General features: G+C 34.5%; 1 protein-coding gene across 1 annotated transcript in view; it reads right to left on the bottom strand.

The window, feature by feature from the left end:
- LOC150109854 (ubiquitin-conjugating enzyme E2 N) overlaps positions 1-21,735 on the bottom strand; it is a 62,687-nt gene extending 40,952 nt beyond the window's left edge. The window contains exons 1-2 of the mRNA XM_090415378.1: positions 21,465-21,735; positions 5,136-5,237 (exon numbers count right to left, since the gene is read on the bottom strand). Of these exons, the coding sequence (XP_090271504.1) occupies positions 5,136-5,237; positions 21,465-21,494 (132 nt within the window). The 5' untranslated portion in view covers positions 21,495-21,735. The remainder of the gene's footprint in view (positions 1-5,135; positions 5,238-21,464) is intronic.
- Between the last annotated feature and the right edge of the window lie 1,585 nt (positions 21,736-23,320).

Here is a 23,320-nt window from a genome sequence, read left to right as displayed (position 1 = left end):
ATGTCCAACCCTCACCTTCTCGTGGTGCACCCTGTTAGGTATCTACCTGGATACCGAATGAATGAGGATGGGTTGTCAATTTGGAATTTAGCTGACCAAATTGTATTCTTATTGGCTTAAACCAAAATGTCAATGATGGTAAAAAAATTATTTTATATTGACTAAAATACATATGTTCCCATTACCATGTCAGCTGGAGTTATGACTAAGTCTATTTTCCTGTTTGCTTTGGTTCATTTCTCATTTTATATCTCCTTAAACAACCTCTGTAATTCTGAGATTGGGTATGTGAATGGAAAACATGCACTACTGACATGACAAACAGATATTTCAAACTGATGATTTCCAATATTTAATACAGAACTTAGAGATAAACTTCTTGAATGGGAGTCCATTTCAAGTAGAATAATGTGGTGAAATTTAAAAATATGAAACTGGATAATCAGACATGCCTATAGATCCCACTGAAGATTTCAGTAAGGAAGAATTAGAGGATCTTTCCAGTATTAAAAAGGCAGCTAACAAAGGTAAAAAACTGGTTTTTGTTAGAGAGCTACATAGCAGAGTGAGAAATGAATTCCAGATAATTCAAAATAAATTCATCATTTATTTTGGGAAAAACTGAAGAAAAGGATAAACCTAATAATGGTAAGTACCTGCCAAATTTCTATTTGAGACAGATTTAGCACTGCTAACACCACGTTCCAATATAAAAATGCATAAATTTACACGCAGAGAATATACACAGAAAGCAGAAGAATCCTACCATTATGTCATTCTTGATAGTGATGTTTTCAGACTGGTCTCCCAGATACATAATGTACATACACATACATTCATGTTTCATTTATGAAATAGTAAGTAATCACTACAGTAGATTCTGGGTAAATGGTCCACTGGTTAATCAGGAGTCTTTTTATTGAGATAAGCCTAGATGAACAAAAAAAAAAAAAAAAAAAAAAAAAAAGAGAGAATATAACAAGAATTTGCTTCATTTATTTAGGACACTATGCTGTTTAACTGAGCCAGGCAGTAACCTCTACTGTAGGAGTGTTTGAAAAATTATGTAATCTTGCTTCAAAAATAAGCACCAATGGCATCTACATTGTTGATGAAAGAGGATATTTATCATGCCACACTGGGTGGTTCCTTGTATTATAAACATGCTACATTCTTTGTATCAAAGAAAGCAACGGATCATGTAACAGTGTTACACTATTCAAATATGTCAGGAACTGACAATGAAAGCTGTTAGTTTTTGTAAAAAGAGCTAGGTCTCCATACTTTAAAGGATTAGAATGAAGAATTTACCAGTTTAGATGACATCTGAATTTTTTTTAAGAACAGGTTTATGAGTTGAGAAATAGAAATGCACCAGAAATCAAAAAAAAAACTGCTAAAGAGTCAGAGCAAAAGTTAATCTTTTACAAGCAATGCCCAAAGAATAAGCAAAAAGGCCATTCAAACTATTTTGCTCAGTGTGCTTATAAGTATTCAATCATGGATGTGCCAGATATGGCCAATAATGGAAATGCCATCCCAATAGAAGTGAATCGCATCAGAAACTATGAAGAAATTGCATCCATTGATGATAGTCTTCAATCCTATGAAGAAAATGAAGATTTTTCAGAATGAAATTTGAGAAGAGCAGGTAAATGAGGGTGATGCAGAAATCCTGCAAGAAGACAGACCAGCAGTATGGGCAAAGGTAAATGGGCTGTCAGTTTAATGTGTCCAGGCAATGCACTTTGGGAAAAGATCAGATGTTGTTTACTGTATTGATGGAACTGAACTCCATGGAGTTCATGTTTAGGGGACATATTGCAAAGCAAACCAAAACAGCACATCAGATTACATGGTTTTTGAGGAACATGCTAAAACAAGCAGGGATAGAGAGATTATTGTTCCCCTAAATAAAGATTTAATAAGGCAACATCTGAACTAGTCTGCATAGATCCATACTCCCAGATTCCATGGGAATAAAGGAATTGTAGAGAGAAGCTAGAGGTGAGTAACAAAGATTGTGGCAGGTTAATGGAATGATCTCCATGGAATAGATTGATAATCAGTAGGCTTAAAAAATTAGCTGATAGGCAAAGAAAGAGAACACATAAAAGAAGCGTTTAAGTTATAAAGGGATTTTCTCACTGACCTTGTTATTATGGACAGTGATGCTTTCCCACTGGTTCAGGACACAGGAGTATGCAGAGGATTTGAAATAGAAAGTGATCATTTAGTGTTGAACAGGATAAAACTGAACTTCATATTGAAAAGGGTGTGTGTGTAAGAAAATTCTGAAAGAATCAAAGATGAACAGCTATCAGATGTGAACTGCTTCAATTTGAGCAGACTCAAATACACAAACATTATTCAAGAAAAAACTGAGCATTTTAAAACAAGAGCCAAACCTTGGTAAAGACTAAAAGAAAAACCTTGAATGATTCAGCTAGAGAGGAATGTGGTGATATAATCTGAAGGATAGAAAAATTAGAACAGCATGGTGAACTCAGGAAGAGGCAGTCAAGAAAAAGAAGAAAGCATATGGAAAGTTCCAGGCAAATAAGCCAGCTTGTGCTCTTAGGGAATACAGAGAAAAATGTAAGAAAGTATAAAATTATGTAAAATTAGCTAAAAAAAAAGTTATGGGAAGACTTTGGTAAGACTATAGAAAATAAATATTTGGAAGGTAGTAAAATATTCTAGAGGCTATTGAAAAGCTTAGAAATGTAAGAAAAAGTACTGTTAAAGGAATCAGAGATGATAAAGGTGATATGAAAACTGAGAATAAAGACATTCTTCATGTATGGAGTGATTATTTTAAAAGATTGCTAAATGAAACAAGCAACGACAACATGGTGGTAGAAAACACTCAACAAGAATACCGTTTAGAATATATATCTGTACTTGAAGTAGAAAAAGCAACCACAAACCTGAAATGTGGAAAGGCAGCTGGAGTAGATGATATTTGAGCAGAAATGCTAAAATATGGAGATATAAAAGTTTTATAGTTGAGAAGCAGCATAATTCAGAAAGCCTGGTCAGAGGATCGAGTTCTAGATGATTGGAGTAGAGTGCTCATAGTACCCATCTATAAAAAAAAGGGAATAAAGCTGAATGTGATAATTAGAGAGGAATTTTCTTACTGATTGTTCTAGGTAAGATGTATGCAAGAAATGGCTAAGAAAAACTCTGGAGAAGAACAAGCTGGGTTCAGGCCAAACAGAGGTTGTGGATCAGCTTTGGGAAAGTGTTTCGGGAAAAACTTTAATACAACTAATTGAAAAATCATGGGAATATAACAAGGATCTGTGTTTAAGTTTTGTAGATCTGGAAAAGGCATATGACAAGGTGCCAAGAGGAAAGCTGTTAAAATGCTCCAGTTATATGGGACATTATATCAAGCAATACGCAGTCTCTATTTGAGTTGTAAATCAGCCATCAGAAGTGAAGGAGGTACAGTAGGTTTGATGTGAAGTCAGTTGTGCGACAAGGGTGTACATTATCTCTACTGTTATTCATCATCTATATGGATCACATTATGAAGGAGAGCAGTATCAAACCTAATATCAAAATTGGAGATGTTAATCTCAGCTCTTTACTTTATGCAGATGATGTTATAGTTTTATATAAATTCAGGACAAGTTTGCAAGATTCCATGATCAAATTGAACTGGCTTAATAAATTTGGTATGAAAATCAGCGTTAAAGATAACGACAATGAAAACCGTCAGGATCCATCAAATGGATCCTGAATGGAGAACCTATAAAACAAGTGAAACATTTCAGTTATCTAGGCACACTTTTTAGTGAAGATAGAAAATTAAATAATTAAATTTGGAAATAGACAACAGAATTAGCAAATCTGATATAGTAGGAAGTCAACTGAATAAATTTATATGGAATAAGAGAGAGATTAGGCAAAACACTAAACTAGCTGTACATACACAAGACAATGTTCAAACCAATTTTAACTTACAGATTCGAGAAATGGGTTAGAAATAAACTTCTTGATCAAAGACTGGAGACCACAGATATGACAGTCCTAAGAAAGATTAGGTGTACTGAAGAGATGGCATCAATGGCGGCGTCATATTAAAAATGAACTCACTCGCATCTCGATCTTTCTCTGGGTCTTTTTCCTGCCATCCTGGCAAAGAACACTTGTTTAGCTACTCTTTCCTCTGGCATTGATGTAGTCAATGGTTCATTGTGGTTGGGGAATTGAGTGGTGGAGACAGAGTAGAGTAGTGTAGAGTAGGTGCTCTCCTTCGATGAATCTTTGGACTCCATGAAAGTGTCACGTAATAATAATAATTCTGTTTAAGTGGATCATTGTAAAAAGAGCCTTAGAAGACAAAAATATAAGATCTGATAATATTAGAATATTGAGAGATAACAGACTAATCTGGAGTAAAATTGTTGACAGGAAGTTTGTAATGATGCAACTTTTCATGTAGTACTATCATAAGATTCTGTACACCACCTGAGAGTATAATATCAGGAATTTGATGATGACAGAGGAGCTTTTATAAGAATGCCACTGAAGACTTTTCAACATACTGAAAAGTATATGGCAAGAAGGAAGAGAATAAGAGGTTATCAGTGAAAATTGTGTACAAGTGTAGTTAGCAAAGGTGTTAGGACTTGATATTTTGCTTGGAGGGTGGAATGGGTTGCCAGAGGTAGTTATGGGTGCTTCATCAGTGAATGAGTTTAAGGAGAAGTACGAGAGGTTTGTGTAATTGATAACTGATGTGTGAATAATGGATCTCTCATGATAAGTCTTCTGACTCCATGGAGATACCTGTATAATAATAATACAAGGGAAGTTCTAGCTAATACAAGTATATACATACATGAGTTAAATGTTCTGATAGTAGTATGAATTTTTGAAGTAGATGACAGTTTGAAAATGGAGTTTGCATCTTATTTAATGAAATTCCTCAACTACAAGAGGTAACAAATATTTAAACTTGTGGATGGATGCTGGGACTATTAAAAAGTGAATTAAAATATCTGATTTTTTTAAAAGAAATAAACTTGAAAGATTTTTCTTTTAAGCCCAAAAAATTCAATGCAATATGTAGCTATGGTACATTTCAATATTATGAATAAACAAAGAAATGCTGTCCTTACCCCTTCTGGTCCTGCAACAACAACATGAAAATACCTAGCATTGTTTTCATCTGGAATGGCACTAATGCCAGGTACAGGTTCTGCCATCAGTCTTTGTGTTTCCTGAAATAGATTCCTAATGTTTCATCATTCATTAAATATCACTTTAAAATATTAGTTAAGGTTTCTTGAGTTAGAATAGAAAATAAAAGATACACACTATAACAATATCGCATTAAAGTATTTCGTTAATCTTTTAATACTATTTCATTACTATTATTATTTTCTTTGTGGGGGGGGGGGGTTGCTTAAGGAGCAAGATAACTGGGAGGAGACATCCACATATACTTTAAAGAACTGCAGAGAACTAACAGGGATTCTAACCTAATGTCCAATCCTTACCTTCTCATAGTAAACCCATTAGCAAGTATCTGCCCAGATACCAAAAAAAGGATGGGCTGCAATTTGGGATTTGGCTGACTGAATTTTATTCTGTGCTGGCTTAAACCACAAGATAATGATGGCACAAAAAAATGAAACACTATGCTGTCTAGAGCAGCATTTCTCAATCTTTCTAAGACCAAGGACCAGTAAAATGCCTAAAACAAGTCTACAGACCACTAAGTTATGTAATTTTTTTTAAAAAAACCTGTGGGGATTACCAACATTTGGGAAAAAGTTCCATTTATAACATAATAAATCTAAAAGCATGTTTGAATGCATGGAAACAGAAATAAATTGGAAGTAAACGATTAAAAATGTATCATCATTGAAAAGTTTTAATTTTTATTAAACAAATAAATAATGACATAATTATGTTACTAGCTACTTTAAATGAGATGATTGAGCTTCTCAGCCCTTGCAGAGTTGCTGGATATATGGCTCAACTTCAGTCGAAGACCGGCACACACATACCCTAAGACGATTTCGGTATTGTTTTTATTTGAAGGAGCGATGAAAATCCTTTCTCACAAAGATAAGTTGTAGAAAACTGCATGAATATTTTCAATGCTTCTTCAGATAATACGGGAAATTCACTTCTCACTGAAGGCAAGATCCAGAAGTCAGCCAAACCAAAATCATGGAATTGGATTTTAAGCTCACTGTCACTTGGAAGCTCAATTAACTGTTCTGCTTTCGATAACGAAAGGTCGTTCATGTGATTGTAAGCCTGAAATGGATCGCAAATTCACAGAAATTTCTTATAAAAGTTATTGAGAAAATATGTTTCTAAATTCTGTTTCTGAATTTTGAGGCAGTCACAAACCCTTTTAAGAAATTCAGAATCAACAAAAATATCATTTAACATTAAAAAGCATTCCAACATTGGAAAAGGTGCAAATTGTCTGTCTTTTACATAATTAATCCATAACACCAGTTTTTTCTCGAATGCCTTTATTTTGTCGTAGGCATCAAGAAGAGTTAAAGAATTTCCCTGAAGGAAGAGATTTAGTTCATTTAATTTCGAAAAAATATCTGAAAGATAGGATAGTGTTGATAACCATGCTTCATCAACAAGAAGTGATGCAAAATTAGAATTACTTTCATTTACAAATAATAAAACTTCGTGCCTTAATTGAAATAACCCTTGTTAGTATTTTGCTCTTGGAAAGCCAGCGAATTTCAGAATGAAGCAAAAGTTGTATATATTCACTGCCCATTTCATCGCATAGCAATGAAAATAACCTGTCATTTAACAATCGAGACTTAATAAAATTCTATCTTTACAGTGTTGTATAGCACATTTTTAAATTCTAGTGGCATTCCTTTGGGGCTAATGCTTCCCTATGTATGAAACAATGCCCAATTCATATTCGGAGCTACTTCCTTGACCTTAGAAACAACCCCACTATGCCTGCCTGTAAGGACGCGAGCTCCTTCCGAACAGAAACCATACATTTTCCCCCATAGATCCCTTTGTGTATTATGTAATTATTGAGAGTGTGAAATATTTCTTCTCTAGTTGTTTGGGATGACAAAGTTCTAAAAAACAGAATATTGTCATAAATGTTGTTATCTTGCGCATATCTTGCATAGCATATTAACTGCACATCATTTGTAACATCAGCAGTCTCGTCTATTTGTAACGCATAATAAAGGCTCTTCTCAACTCTTTCGATTAACTGAGTTCTATGTCACCTGCCATATCATTAATTTTGCGACCGACAGTGTTATTTGAAAGAGGAATCAAATAAACATCTTTTAGTAACTTGTTGCCAAACATAGTTTTTACCACATCTTTTGTCTGTCTTTTACATAATTAATCCATAACATCAATTTTGGTGTTATGGATTAATTATGAATTAATCCAATTATGAAAAACAGGTTTCCCTGTTTTCTCTGTGCACAAACTTAAGAGATAGGATGCTTCCAGTACCTTGGTATAAATTGAACTGATGGTCGAAACTATATACTTTCCCATGATTTAATGTCCCTAAGCGTCGCTGAAAAATTAAATTGGCTTATTTTTCACACCGCAATGTTTAGTTTCTAAATGCTGGACTTTCGCAGGTTTCATGCACTTGTTCGACAACACTTCATAACACAAAACATATTGAGGTTTCTGTACACTTTCATTTCCACACCAAGTAAACCTGAATTCCAAATATCAACTTATATTTCCTACTGTATTTTTTCTTTGAACTGCTTGTTTCTTCTGCTTTAATAGTATCAGATTTACTTGCCATTACAACATGCGTATCACAATTAGGATTAGCATCACCTGTTTCATTAGCTTTTCTTTTCAAGGTCCTAATTTTAAGCCACTTAGAACTAAGTTCTAAGCCAAATAGCAGCAGAATGTTCATGGAATGAAAACATCATCATCATCAAATTCCTGCCATGTACCCTCAAGGGGTGTACAGGATATGACAGTACTACATGAAAAAAATTACATCATTACTAACTTCCTATCTACAATTTTCCTCCAAATCAGTCTGTTACTTGTCAAGACTCCAACATTATCAGATCTTATATTTCTATCGTCTAAGGCACTTTGTACCGTATCAATCCATCTATATCTTGGTCTTCCTCTGGGTCATTTTCCTGCCAACCTGGCAGAGAACACTTGTTTTGCTAATCTTTCCTCTCCCATTCTATTTAAGTGACCATACCATCTGAGATTAGCTCTGCTAACGCATTCCTGGATGCTGACAATGTCAAGTTCTTTCCTAATATCCTCATTTTTAATATGATATTGCCATTGATGCCATCTGTTCACGCCTCTAATCTTTCTCAGGACTCTCATATCTGCGGTCTCTAGTCTTTGGTCAAGTGTTTTACTTCTGACCCAGCTCTCAGATCCATAAGTTAAAATTGGTTTGACACAGTCTTGTATACAGCTTAATTTAGTGTTCCGACTAATTTCTTTCTTATTCCATATGAATTTATTCAATTGACTTCCCACGATACCAGCTTTGCTGATTCTGTTGTCTATTTCTATATTTAGTTTACCATCTTCAGTAAAAATTGTGCCTAAATAGCTGAAATGTTTTACTTGTTCCACAGGTTCTCCATTCACAACACAGTTGACATTTTCAATGATTCTGCCTATTTTCATTGTCTTTGTCTTTTTATTGCTGACCTTCATACCATATGTATTACAACAGCTATTCAATTTAGTCAGAGAATCTTGCAGACTTGTAGCGGATTTATTTAGAAGTATAACATCATCCGCATAAAGCAAAGAGCTGACATTAACATCTCCAATTTTGATATCAGGTTTAATACCACATTCCTTCATAATGTGATCCATATAGATAATGAATAACAGAGGGGATAATGTACATCCTTGTCTCACACCAGATTTAACATTAAACCATCTTCCTGTACTTCCTTCAATTCTAACTGCTGACTCACAACTCAAATAAAGACTAAGTATTGCTTGATATAATGCCCCATTGACACCATATAACTGCAGCGTATTGAATAGCTTCTCTCTTGGCACCTTGTCATATGCCTTTTCCAAATCGACAAAACTTAAATACAGATCTTTGTTATATTCCCATGCTTTCTCGACTATTTGTCGTAAAGTGAAGATCTGATCCTGACAGCCTCTATTTGGCCTGAATCCAGCTTGTTCTTCACCAAGCTTTTCTTCCACAATTCTTCTCAACCGTTTCTCAAGTATACTTGCATAGATCTTGCCAGGAACACTCAGTAGGGAAATACCTCTGTAATTCTCACATTCAGTTTTATTTCCCTTTTTATATATGGGTACTATGAGAGCTCTACTCCAATCATCGGGAATTCGTCCCTCTGTCCAGGCTTTCTGAACTATGCAGTGCAGCCACTGTAAGACTCTTATACCACCATACTTCAGCATTTCTGGTCGAATATCATCTACTCCTGCTGCCTTTCCACATTTCAAGCCTTTGATGGCTTTTTCTACTTCAAGTATGGATATGTATTCCTGACTGCATGCCTCGTCAGTGTTTTTTTATCACTGTGCTGTCATCACTGCTTGTTTCATTTAGCAGTTTTTCAAAGTAATTACTCCATACTTCAAGGATATCTTTTTCTCCTGTTTTCATTTCACCTTTATCATCTCTAATTCCTTTTACGGCACTCTTTCCTCCATTCCTAAGCTTCTTCAACAACCTCCAGAATATTTTGCCACCTTCTTGATATTTATTTTCTATATTCTTGCCAAAGTCCTCCCATGACTTTTGTTTAGCTAGTTTTACACACTGTTTAGCTTTCTTACATTTGTCTCTGTATTCTGTAAGAGTAAAAGCTGACTTATTTGCCAGGAACTTTTGATATGCTTTCTTCTTTTCCTTCACTGCCTCTTTAACTTCCTGTGTCCACCAGGGAGTTCTGATTTTTTTATCCTTGCACACAACCTCACCACATGCCTCTCTGGCAGAATCAATCAATGTTTCCTTCAGAGTTTGCTACTGAATCTCCAAGGTTTGATTCCTGTTCTCAAACTCTTTCATTTTCTTTTCAATAATCTTTCTATATTTTAGTCTACAGTTCACATCTGAGAGCTGCTCAACTTTTATTCGCTTTAAAACTTTCTTACATGTTATTCTTTTCAATATGAAATTCAATTTTATCCTGCTCAAGACTAAATAGTGATCACTTCCAATTTCAAATCCTCTGTACACTCTGGTGTCCTGCACCAAGGAGAAAACATCACTATCAACAATAACATAGTCAATAAGACTTTTCTTATTCCTGGCCTCTTCTCTCCATGTGAATTTGTGCACATTTTTATGTTGGAACATGGTGTTAGTAATAACCAGTCCATGTCCTGAGCAGAAATCCAACAGATATTTGCCATTATTATTAGCTTTGCTCTTTTCTCCAAATTTTCCCAAAATATTTTTGTATCTCTCACAATCATTTCCTACTCTACTATTTAGATCCCCAACAAGGACCAACTTTTCCTTTTTCATTGTGTCAGTTGCTTTTTCTAAAGCCTCAAAAAATTCCTCCACTTCTACCTTAGTAGAACCATCTGTGGGACCATAGGCACAAATAAGTCTCATTGTCCAGTTCCCATTCTCATATTTGCCCACATTACTCTACTTGAGACTGATTGCCATTCAAGAAGATTAACCTCGTATTTTGTGTTGAATACTATGGCTACTCCTTCTTTTCCTTGATTGTCATTGCCTGAATATAACATTTTGTATTTATTGCTCAGAAAGATCTCACCAGTTTTGGTCTTTTTTGTTTCAGTCACCCCTATTATGTCGATCTGGTACTTATCTAATTCCTCAGCTAGTTCCATTTCTTTGCCATTCAGGCTTCTTACATTGATAGTACCGATCTTTAACTCTGGCGATGTTGAGTTGGGGTTTGTTTTCAGATTTGTTCCAGTAGCTGACTTTTCGCTGTTCGCCCTGGTTCCCTGGCGAAAACAACGGGGGCCTTGTTTAACCGGGCAACGCCCCAGCCGGCATGAAATTTTGTCATGTTGTACCATCATTTTTTATTTTGGTTTAACCAATAAGAATACAATTTGGTCGGCTAAATCCCAAATTGCCAGCCCATCCTCGTTCGTTCAGTATCAAAGCAGATACCCAACAGGGTGCACCACGAGAAGGTGAGGATTGGACATTAGGTCAGAAGCCCTGGTCGGTTCTCCTCATTCCTTTAAAGGCTATGTGGAGGTCTCCTCTCAGTTATACAGCTTTGACCCTTAAGCACCCCGGAATGAAAACATTCTGCAGCTATTTGTTGATTTTTTTATGTATCCATTTTATTTCAATAATTTTTACTTATTTAATTTGTTTTGTTTGGATAATTAAAAAATATATATTTATTTATTTAATTGAAGTCTACTTGAGGACCACAGGTTGAGAAACACTGGTCTAGGGCATCACTTAGTTAAACAAGCTCATCTGTTTTCATCAAGGGAACCATGCCAAACAGTGAAAAGTCAGCTAGTGAAACAACTCTAACTCAATATCACCAGAATTCAAGATAAGTATCAATCTTCAACATAAGTATCAACAGAGGAAACAACAGAAGAATCAGAAGTATCATTTTGTTATAATTGGTGTTACTGAGACACAAAGACAAAAGCAGGTGAGATTCTTCTAAATAACAAATACAAGATGTTATATTCAGGCAATAATGACAAAAGAAGTAGATATAGTAATCAATACTAAACAAAAGGAAAATCTTCTTGAATGGCAAGCAATTTCAATGAGTGTGATGTAAGCAAACATCAAAATGGGAAATTGTACACTGAAACTTATTTGTGCTTAGAGCTCACAGAAGGGCCCACAAAGAAAGAAGAATTTTTAGTGAAACAGAGCAATTATTATATGTTGCAGAGGGATTTTTGCTTCTTGAGCAAAAATTCCTCTGCAACAGGAAGCAAAAAAGCTGGTTCTTGTTGGACATCTAAAGGACAGAAAAGGAAATGATTACCAGCATCACATATATATTGAGAAAATCTGAAAAAATTGCAAAACTAAGAATGAGTACCTGCTAGATTTCTGTTCAGGACAAGGATTAGTCATCACTAACACCATGTTCCTACATAAAGATGCACACAAATTCACATAGAGAGAAGACAAGAAATAAGAAGAGCCTTCACTGTTATTGTCAACAACAATATTTTCACACTAGTTGAGGACACAAAAGCACAGAGAATTTGAAATCAAAGCAGAGCAACTTTCAGAGATGAGCTATATATTCAAATATACTAGTGAAGACTGAAGAAAACATTGATTCAGCCAGAGAGACGTGGCAGACATAAAACAGAGGCAGTCATGGAAAAGAAGAAAGCATATTAAATGTACCTAGCAAGTAAGTTGGCATGCAATGAGAGAATACAGAGAAAAATGTATGAAAGCAATGTTTAAAAATAGCTTAAAAAAAAAAAAGTCATAGAAAGAATTTAGTAAGAATATAAAAAATAAATATCAGGAAGGTGACAAAATGTTCTGGAGGCCATTGAAAAAGCTACTTCTTTTGTGCTCAAATGGATTTACTGTTAAAAATAAAATAATTCACCTGGTTGCTTATCCCTACCCCCTGCTACATTCTTATACTGATGATAATAAATATCATCCTTCCATTCCAAACTTCAATTATGCATATGCTTTTAGTCAAAAATAAGTTAGAAGAGTCTTGTCCAAATGGGATAAAAAAAATAATAAAAATAAAAAAATTAATTGTTAGAGAAGCCCTTAAAAATGTAACAGTTGATGTTACATACTTCTACCTGGTTGACAGAAGAGAATATTCTTACAGGATTATAAAAAAAATGTGTATTCAGGCAGGACAAACCAAATAGGAAGAGAAGGGGAATACTGCTAATGATTGCAGATGAATTAAGTCCAACCAGAACAGAAATCTCAAACAAATAATGATGGTAGTGTGAGTAATAAAAAGACAACGAGTTCAAAGCAGTTTGGTGTAAGCTATCACATCTGTTACAGATCTGAGATACCTGAAAAGGAAAGAACTATTCAAACTGATAAACCTCATGAATGAATGATTCAATTATAAGGCTATAGATTGTAAGGGAAAAGAAAAAAAGCACAATAGAATTTAGTTACTGAAGGATAACTATCTTCAGCAGAAGATGAAGTTATAATTATGCACAAATATGGATCTAGTAATAGCATCTGAGAATTTGCTATATAAATAAGATAGCTGTTTTAGTTCTGTGTGAGTGATTATGTAGTTTCAACATGGGAAGTGACAAATCATGTTTCACCAAGTTTCATACACATCCTCAGTACACAAACAATAACAGAAAATTCTAAAAAGCGCCACTTTAGTAGTAAACGTAAGACAACTAACACAGTCAATTTTTCAACTGAAAAAATAAAATAAATAATAATAATAAATAAAAATATAAGTTAGGAAAAATCAGTAAATTTAAAAATTACTATTGCCCATGAAGGGGTACAGATGCAGATCATTGGATTTAAGTTCACACACTGGAGTAATGTTTCACATTTCTTTATAATGTTCTATAAGGCTTTTAGGCAATTAGACTTTTCTGGACATGCTTAGCAAGTCCAGACTGTTGTCATGAGGAACATGTGTTATTAATATAACTTATGTTCTTCATGACAAGTAAAAGCAGATCTTCCAGTGTGTCCAAAATAAGATAAGGTTACAAGAGCAAGTAACCTAGAAGATGCCTGGAAACTTTGAACATCTCTATGAAAATATTTCACCTACACTGACACATTGGTTAGATGAAATTTAAGGATCACATTGTTAAAGTGATAAGTCATTGCATGGAAAACTCAATATTGAAGAAAATACTCACCTACAGGAATAAGGAAGTTCTCCCACTTTATATAGATTCCACAGGATCACACCTGGACTATTGTATTCAGATATGATCACCTGTGTTAAGGAGGAAAGTTGATGAGACAGCAGAGAGTAACCAGATTAGTATCAGGTCTATGGAACTGTGCATATTAGGATAGATTGGATAGATGTGCAAACGATTGTCTAATTTCTCTTGCTTGAATTCTTTCAAGTAATAGATTCCAGCAATAGTTCAAATTAAAATTAAAGTAATAAAAAAAAAATCCATAAATAATTAACTCTTATGCTATCTGGAAACCTCACAATCAACAGAGGAATCTCCTTTCTTGTACCAATCTTTGAATAAAAGTCATGTAAAAGTTTGAAGAAACTCAAGTGGTTGCCCTTTAAGTATCTCTAAGGCTTCTGAGTGAGTGTGGTACAAATGGCTATTAAGTAATTTTAAACTATAATAAATTTAGTTTAATCCTTTATCCAAGTGTAAGCAAACAAAGTTTGCACCTGAAGTATCTTCAGGACTGAGGCAACTCGTGGTAAAGGTGGACCATGCTCTCATCACTCCTTGTCTTAGTATCTCCCATAATGCAAAACACATCTCCTTGTGGACATGTATAATACTATGCATTAAGGGAAAGGCCACTACCTAGACTGGTTTCGACCTTTATTGAGGTTTTGTCAGTGGGAGCCAGACCCAGAGGTGGTGATACCAAGGTAGAAGCAATGGAGAAGTCATCTTTGTCTATACGAGTTGCCAAAAAAGGTGTGTCACCTTATTATTAAATTATTCTGGATTTAGAGAAAGATGTTGGAAGTTTTTTTTTATTTTTGCATTATGAGAGATACTAAGACAAGGAGTGATGAGAACTGGTCCACCTTTACGAGTTGCCTCAGTCCTGAAGATACTTCAGAAGCAAACTGTTTGCTTACGCTTGGATTAAACTAAATTTAACATAGGCTATTAAGTAAGTTCCCATCTTAGGTCTCTTTCTCCTTACTTATGCAACTAGACTGCAGTTTGTTTGTTTTTTTTGAAAGGATGGACATTTATTTTCAAACTTTTCAACTAATGCTGGATACTATTATTTCACTCTCTTCCTGCTGTATGGTAACAGCTTTCAGATGACTACAAATCCAACAAAAGTCAACAAAAAGATGACTACAAATCCAACAGTTTTGTTGATGACTATGTTATAATCCTCTTTCTCATTTGAGAAGCTTTGCACTTTACAAATCCCAACTTCTAGAATATCTACTCCTACAATTCTAAATTTCGATCTCCAAACCATTTTTCAGTGGAACTCTCACAACCATGCTAACTTAAATACTTATAAGACTCAATCCCATCTTATTTCTTGCAAAAAAGAGCCTTTCCTTTTGATCTTATTTTTTGATTTTTCTCTTCTTGGATCTCCAATCTTTCTTGGCAAGTCTCTGTTTAGAACTTGCCAAAATGTTTTCACTCTCCAACCAGCACAAGCTGCAAGTTGAAATCCTACCATAGGCACAGATGTTTGTGAATGTCTTTAGGTGATAGATGAATTTCATTATGTGGTGTGAAAGCACTGCCCACTAATTGAAGTGTTTAGGGAAAAAGCTTCATAATTGGTCTCTAGACCAGGGTTTATGTTAAAAAGAAGAAAAAAAAAAAACCTTAGTCTATGTAATACAGGTTTATAACCTTTTGCAAACAGAAGTTACATTAAAAAAATATAATAATAATAATAAAGCCTTCTCAAAGATATTGGGTTCTCTTTTGCTCTGGAATTATTTCCTATAGAAATCATAAATCTGTTGAATGAAATGACTAATTGAAACTAATGAAATGAATACAGTTCTCACATCTGGAGTGCTACCCACAGCTTCCCTCAAAACACTTAATACATAAGTGAACAAATAAGTAGTAATAATTATATTACTACTTAAATATATATAAATTACATTTTGCACATTTGTTTTGTTATGCATAGTGGTAATAAAATATGTTCATGTAGAATGGAAACAAGTTAACTTTCAAATAGGTAGCAGTTTTTACAAAATAAAAATAAAATAAATAAATAACTATTTGGATAAATGCATTTGCTGGATTGGGAAGATGAGACAAGCAAAAAATGCATGAATTAATCACGAGTTCTTTTCTTCCTGATATATATCTCAAGAGATGTACAGGATGCCATACTTAATATTAGCTTCCTATCAACAATTTTCTTTCAAAATCTATTAATTGTTAGATTTCAATACTGTAAAATATTACTTTTGGTCTTTTAGAGTATCATTAACTGCATTAATCAGCTTATATTTGATCTTCTCTGGAGCTTTCTCATGACAGCAAACACTTGTTTTGCTCACCTTTCCTCTCCATTTCTGTTTTTAAGTGATATGGTTAGAACTAGCATTTAAGAGCTAGTTCTACCCATACACTCTCAAGTGTTAACAATGTAGCAATCAATGAAGCATAGGGAAAGTGAACTGCTCCCCTTAATTTTCTCAGAACTCTTGCATCTTTTATCTCTTTGATCAACTATTTCTATTTAATTGATTTCTAATCTATTTCTAACTCAATTCTCAAACCATAGGTTTATATTGGTTTTCAAGACTATTTTCATCTTTTAGAGCATCATTTAATGCGTTAATCAGCTTATATTATATATATATATATATATATATATATATATATATATATATATATATATATATATATAGTCTTATAATAAAATTTAATGGAATGAATACAGCACAAAGAGAAACAATTAAACAGCAAAACAGCAGATTTAATCATTCAGATATTTTGTCTGTCACAGAGACATCTTCAAGAATACAATATTAAAATTGTAATAGTACACAAAACACAATAAGGGAAGAAATTACATTTAAAGCTCGGGGTCCTCTATGGGAGTTGTTGGATAGCCTGAACTGTTGGACAGGCCTAAGAATTCAAGTTTTCCAAATCTTTGGAAGTTTAACAGGGATTTTTTTTTTAATTTATTTATTTTTATTTTTTAAATCTGCTGCTGATTCTAAAACAGGTTTTTCAAGTATGTATTTGCTGTGATAAAGCATAATAGTTTTATTCTATCTGATTCTAGGCAAGGATCAGATAGAATAAAATCCAAGATATGGTCTGCTAGATCTGACTGACCATAATTGTGGCAGAAGATATATTTATTGTGTTCATCTACATGAATGTTAGCAAATCTCTCAGTTTGCCCATAATATGATAAGTTTCAAAACAAGGAACCTTGTAAACATCTTGAAGAGAGAAGGGGGGAGAGGATTCTAAGAACAGCAGAGAAGGGAAGCAAGCTTCAAATGAGGCTTGAAAGCAGTGCAGAGATTATATTTCTTTAAAATTATGGATATTTTTTCTGGAGTACCTGGGATATAGGGAATAACAATGGCATTACTGTAGTTTGTATGTTGAGAGAGATGGGAGAAATAAGTAATTTGTAGATCTTTTTGGCATTGTAACCAATGAACAGAAAGGTTTGGCAAATAAAGGCAAATTCAGCTGTAAGGAAAGCCTGGGTAAAACAAAGATTGGAGGCTCTGTTGAGCAAGGTTTTGATGACATCATATTGTTGAAAAGGAGAGTTTATGTATATAGCTACCTGTGCGAGTATTTTTTTTTTCTGTAAACTGAAAAAGAAAGAGTACCACTGAGCAAATGTGTAGAGTATTTAAAACAGGCAGGCTACTGTTATTTTCTTTTTCCTATAATGAACTGGATTCTGGCATGTTGGGCTGTTGAGGTAGAGGAGAAATGAGTTGAATGTGTCTGAGCAATGTGGCCAAATAGGGAACACATCAATATATCTTGCCCAAATAGATCTGAGAATAGTAGTATCAAAACCATGTTTTTCCTAATACTTTATATAAAACTGCCCAGAGAAGAGGGAAGCCCATGGAATTGCCTTCTGTTTAAATAAGGTGTCCTTCCAAGAGAGGTATCCAGTATGGACGGCAAAATTAAACAGAGAAGTAATGTTGGAGGGGGGGGGGGTTCAGTAAATCTAAGGTATCAGAAAGGAAGGGTATCTGTAAATAATGTGACATTAAAGTGCTCACTATGATATCATTATGGTTGAAAACTAAATTTTGGATTAAAGATTTGAAATGCATGGAATTTTTTATATGTATTTATTTAAGATTAAAGATTTAGCAAACTGTTTGGCTATTTTAAAGGAAGAGTAGTCAGTGGTATCTATTATGACATGGAGAGGATGATTAGGTTTATGAATCCAGGGAAAGGAGACTAAAAAAAAAAAAACTTCAAGAGGTGAAGATATAACATTTATTGGAAGCCTTTTTAATGTTTTATTTTCTGAGACTTGGTGAGATTGTAGTCTAGCAGTTAATAAATAGTACAGTCTCTGAGTAGCATATTTACTTTTTGATTATTATTATTATTATTATTATTCAGGCCTCCATGGAGTCAAAAGGCTCATCGGGGAGGTCCTTCCTAGGAAACACAAAGTCTATCATACCAACTTCTTAAACTCATTGACCATTCTTGCTCTCACCACTCTATCAGGCAATGCATTCCACGGTTCTATCACCCTCCATGCAAAGAAACCACTCCTCATACGACCACGAAATCCGGGTAAAAAAGAAAGCCTTGTTCCTCCTCCTGCAATCCCTTATATTACGCATCACATAGTGCCCCCTATCTCCTCCTGAAATATATCACTGGAACTGAGGACAAAAGTAATGTTACTTTGGTCACTTCTAGCAGTGATTATGTTCTTGTCTTTGCAGAGTTTATATAACACAGAGCTGGCTAATGGAGAGTGATTTCTTTTAGGAGGCAATGGTAGTGATACTATGTATTACACCAAGTCTGATTGTTGGCAACATTAGGAGGTAATACATGTCCTCCACTTTTTCCTCTCTCTGTCCCAGGTGTTTACAAGGTTCCTTGTTCTTGAAACTTATCATATTATGGTCAAACTGGGAGATCTGCTAACATGCACCTAGATAAACAATATATTCACTGACACAACTATGGACAGTCATTTCAAGCTGACCATGCCTTGTATATCTTGCACAGGATTAAACAGAATAAAACTATCATATTTCATCACAGCAAGAAACTCTTTTTAGGATCAGCAGCAGATTTAAAAAACCTGCTTAATAGTAATAAATATGGTTGTAATAAATCATCATAATAAAAACAAGATTTGGGATGAGTTCTGAGAAAGATTAAGGAATGACCAGATGGCACCAATAGCAATATCATATTAAAAATCAGAATATTAAGAAACAACTTGACGTTGTTAGCATTCTGGAATGTGTTAGCAGATTTATCTCGGATGGTATAGTCACTTAAACAGAACAGGAGAGGAAAGATTAGGAAAACGAGTTCTTAGCCAGACTGACAAGAAAAAAAATCCAGAGGGAAAACCAAGATTTAGGTGAATTGTTACAGTGAAAAGTGCCTTAGAAGACAGAAATATAAGATATGATAATTTTGGAGTCTTAACAGATTAATTTGGAGGAAAACTGTCAATTAGAAGTTAGTAATGGTGCAACTTTTCATGTAGTACTATCATAATATCCTATGCAAGCTTGCGCACACACCACACACCTTCCCATGAGGGTACATATCAGGAATTTGATAATAAATAGACAGCTGGTCAATTCTATCTGCTAATTTATAACTAAGCATAAGCTATATATTGCTCTACATAATGTCCCATTTATACCATTTAATAATAGTATTTTGAACTGTTTTTCCCTTGGTACTTTAAATGCTTTCCCTTTTATGTGGCTACCACCCTTTCATGGGCAGCAGTTATAGGCTGTTTTTTATTATCATCATTAATTATACACATACATACACACATTGTATTTTTCATTTATTTTTACAGTCTGGAAACCCTAATCTAGAGAACAAAACATGGAAATTTTTGAACCCACTTTCCTTGATCTCTAATATTCAGATGATTATTCAATTATTCATCCTAAAAAAATCTCCATGACAATCCCTATTTGACCCAGAGGAATAGCTAGCGGGGAGTGGAGGGTGTGGTCCACCCCAGGCGGCACTTTGAACGTTTTAGAACTTTTGCAGTTAATTCTAAAATGCAGTCTTGAGAACTCATTTCCAAACATTGTAATACTACTGTGAATTTTCCTCACAACTGCTGAAGTGTTGCTAGTTGTGAGAGGAGTTTTTCTAAATAAAATTAATCAAGAATTACCTACATTATATGAAATAGACTTCACCAATGTCATCGACGATTTTGCTAACAGAAAAGCAAGAAAAATAACATTTCAGATGTTGAAATTAAAGTTTTACTTCAAAAATAAACAGTTTTAATTTAATTCCGTATACGTTTTTGACTTTTTATAGTATTTTTAGTGTGTATTGAGAGGGGCGGCAAACTCAGGGACTGCCCCGGGCAGCAAAAGCTCTAGCTACACCACTGATTTGACGTAAACCTAGCTTATATCTTCAAAGTTTCTCTTCCTCAACTTTTCTTTGCTTACATTTCATTAGATGAAAATTCTCAACAGGCTTTGCCTACTTTGTAGTACATTTCTTCAAAAGCATATAATAAATTAATTAGTGGTAATTATCTATTACCACTTAACTTCAAAGTGATCACTCCAAACATTCAGAATACCTTTATGTCATTTTTATAATCTCTACATCCTTCTTTTGAAGTACAATTGACCCCTATGATATGACTCAACCAGCAACACTTCTATCATAATGAATTTTGAAGTTATTACCCTCCTGCATTCACAATGCATTCCACTCACTAACAACACTCTGCATAAAAAATCTACTCCTCATACCCTTCTTCACATCTTTATACAACTTCCAATAAGGATGGCCTCTCAATTCTCAACATCCATCCCTTTTTATAATTCCTTCTATATTATTCTGGCAGAATCCCTAACTTGAGAATGAATATCAAAGACGAAGGCAAATGTTTTGGTGGCAGTTGTATATTCTTCCCATGGCATTTTTATTTAGATACTTTTGCATTAATCAAAATTTTCAATTTTGTGACCCTTCATTTGTTTAAAATTTATTGATGGTTTCCATTGTTTATTACATGGCTTTGTTCCACACTTGCTCTGCTGATCATCAATTTGTAATATTAATACACAAATGCAGCCACTTTGTTCGTTCGCTCTGCATAATGTCCCAACACCCATTTTGTTAATTGGGTATCACCCGGCTAACTTTCCTAATGGATACAGATAGTACATCGATAAGTTGATTTTACAACTACTTGTTTCAAATCTTTACATCCCTCAAACGACATTATATCCATCGCAATTTAAAAAAGTTACTACATGCGATTAATCTCTCGCAGGTTTCATAAAATAAAATATTGAAGTACGGGTAAATGCCGATAACGAAAACGTTGACATTTACTGGAATTAAACCAAAAGGAAAAAATATATATATATATTTCTTAATGTTAACCTACACCAGGACAGTGCACCCACTTCATTTGGAAATAAAATCTCCAAAACTAATCATTGCAAAAGCCATAATCATAGCGCATTCGATAAGCGGATGGCGTTCATGTTTATATCTCAGATTCATTCCGCAACTGTAACACAGTTTATTTTATCTCTCACCTTAATTATTCGCCGTGGTAAGCCCGCCATTACAGGTAAAAGATCACAATACACACGGTAAAAGAACTGACACTATAATAGGAACAAAGAATATTCTAGTAGCACGTTACTACTATAGAAACTCCTATGAGCATTAGAATATGGCAGCCGCTAGCTGCTGCAGCCGGTTGTATTATAAAACCGGTGAAATAACAGATTATAGCAAATTAAAATAATAGATTATTATTTAGCATCTCTTAATAAAAATATATTTGGAAAAATTATTTTATTAAACATTTTAATCTAAGAATAAAATACGTATTGTATTTCATTTAAACGTCAAATAGTTTCATCAATCCACACAAGGTGGCGAAGGAAAGACACACACACATGATTAATATATGTTGTTGTTGTTGTAGTAATTCCACAATTATAGAGTGTAATGAACCACAGAAGGGTTAAGGTTAGCTATGTAATGCATTTGATGGTCTTGGAGTTTCATATTCATAAATTGTTTAAGGGTGGTAAATTATATTGGCAGATCCAGTGCCTTCAAAAACTAGAGTAATAGACTGATAGGGAAGAGAATCATTGAATTTGCCAAGAATGATTTTATTTTATTTTGCGAATTCAATAAAAAATAAATAAAACCCGCAAACGCCTTTTATTCTCCTACAGGGAGTACGCGAGGCCGTTCAGCCCTATCTAAAGTTTGGAGACAGAGGCGAACTAAAAACTATAATTTTCGAAACGATTTTCTCAAGCACTGTGTGTGTGTGTGTGTGCGTGCGTGCGTGCGTGCGTGCGTGTGCGTGCGTGCGTGCGTGCGTGTGCGTGCGTGCGTGCGTGCGTGCGTGTGCGCGCGCGCAATTAGGAACAGTGATCAAATGTACTGTATATCCCATTCACAGCAGTATAATATGCTTACAACCTTTCGTAATTGGAAATGCCACAAACATATTTTGTTTCTTTTAACTCTGTATTTGTCAGAATTAGCAACAGAAGCGCTAAAATGCGTGAAACCATTCATTCGCACATGGGGGGGGGCTCTAGAACCAACGTTCTTCTTACCTATACTTATCACTTCATAACAGGTTATAAAGCTATTTACATATTACTGCTTATAAAATTATCAGGCTAAAATATGTTAATTGTTCAAGCTGCTAACGTCCTTTAAGCCGGCCTGGTTGGCCGAGTGGTTAGCATATCTGCTCTAAAGCCAAAAGACTGCAGGTTCGAATCCCACCGTGGACATGAATGTTGTGATTGCCTGTGAAAATACTATGGGTGGTGGTCGGCGATAGATGGCATTGGTCTAGATGATGAAGGTAGTTGTGGTAGGTGGAGTGGTGGAGAGAGAGAGCTGTAGAGCAGATACCCTCCCTTGGTGAGTCCTTGGACTCCCTGGAGGTATTTCGTAATAATAATAATAATAAAAGGGGAGCTTCATTATCCCTGACTAACCACTGACTCCAGTGAGTCTTATCCTACAAACATTTACTGTTAGCGAAAACAAACTATCAATAGGCAAAAATGTTTTAGAGAGAAAGGACATGGCACACAACTGCCATAAACTCAGCGTTCTAAATCCTAGCACTATTATTATTATCTGTCAGTGTGAGTTCCACATTTAGTTTTTATGTTGCTGGATTAAAGACCGATTTGGAAGCAAATATCTTCTTGCCATACAAGAAACTGCATAACTCAGTCCTTTCGAATTAAAGTTTAGGAAAAGTTCCTCCAGTCAGCAACTAGAATCAAACTTGCAAAGGTCTTTCTTTGATGTAGTTTTATTTAAATTTAGATAATATTTAACATTCGTTTATGTTTTAAACTGATATCATTAGCTTGTTTTTGATCTTTTTAAAGCTGTTTTG

The sequence above is a fragment of the Typopeltis vanoorti genome, chromosome 1 (assembly GCF_054136105.1).
Source record: "Typopeltis vanoorti isolate ZY-2024b chromosome 1, IOZ_Tvanoo_1.0, whole genome shotgun sequence".
In the NCBI taxonomy this organism is placed as follows: domain Eukaryota; kingdom Metazoa; phylum Arthropoda; class Arachnida; order Uropygi; family Thelyphonidae; genus Typopeltis; species Typopeltis vanoorti.
This window is presented reverse-complemented; position numbering and strand designations above follow the sequence as displayed.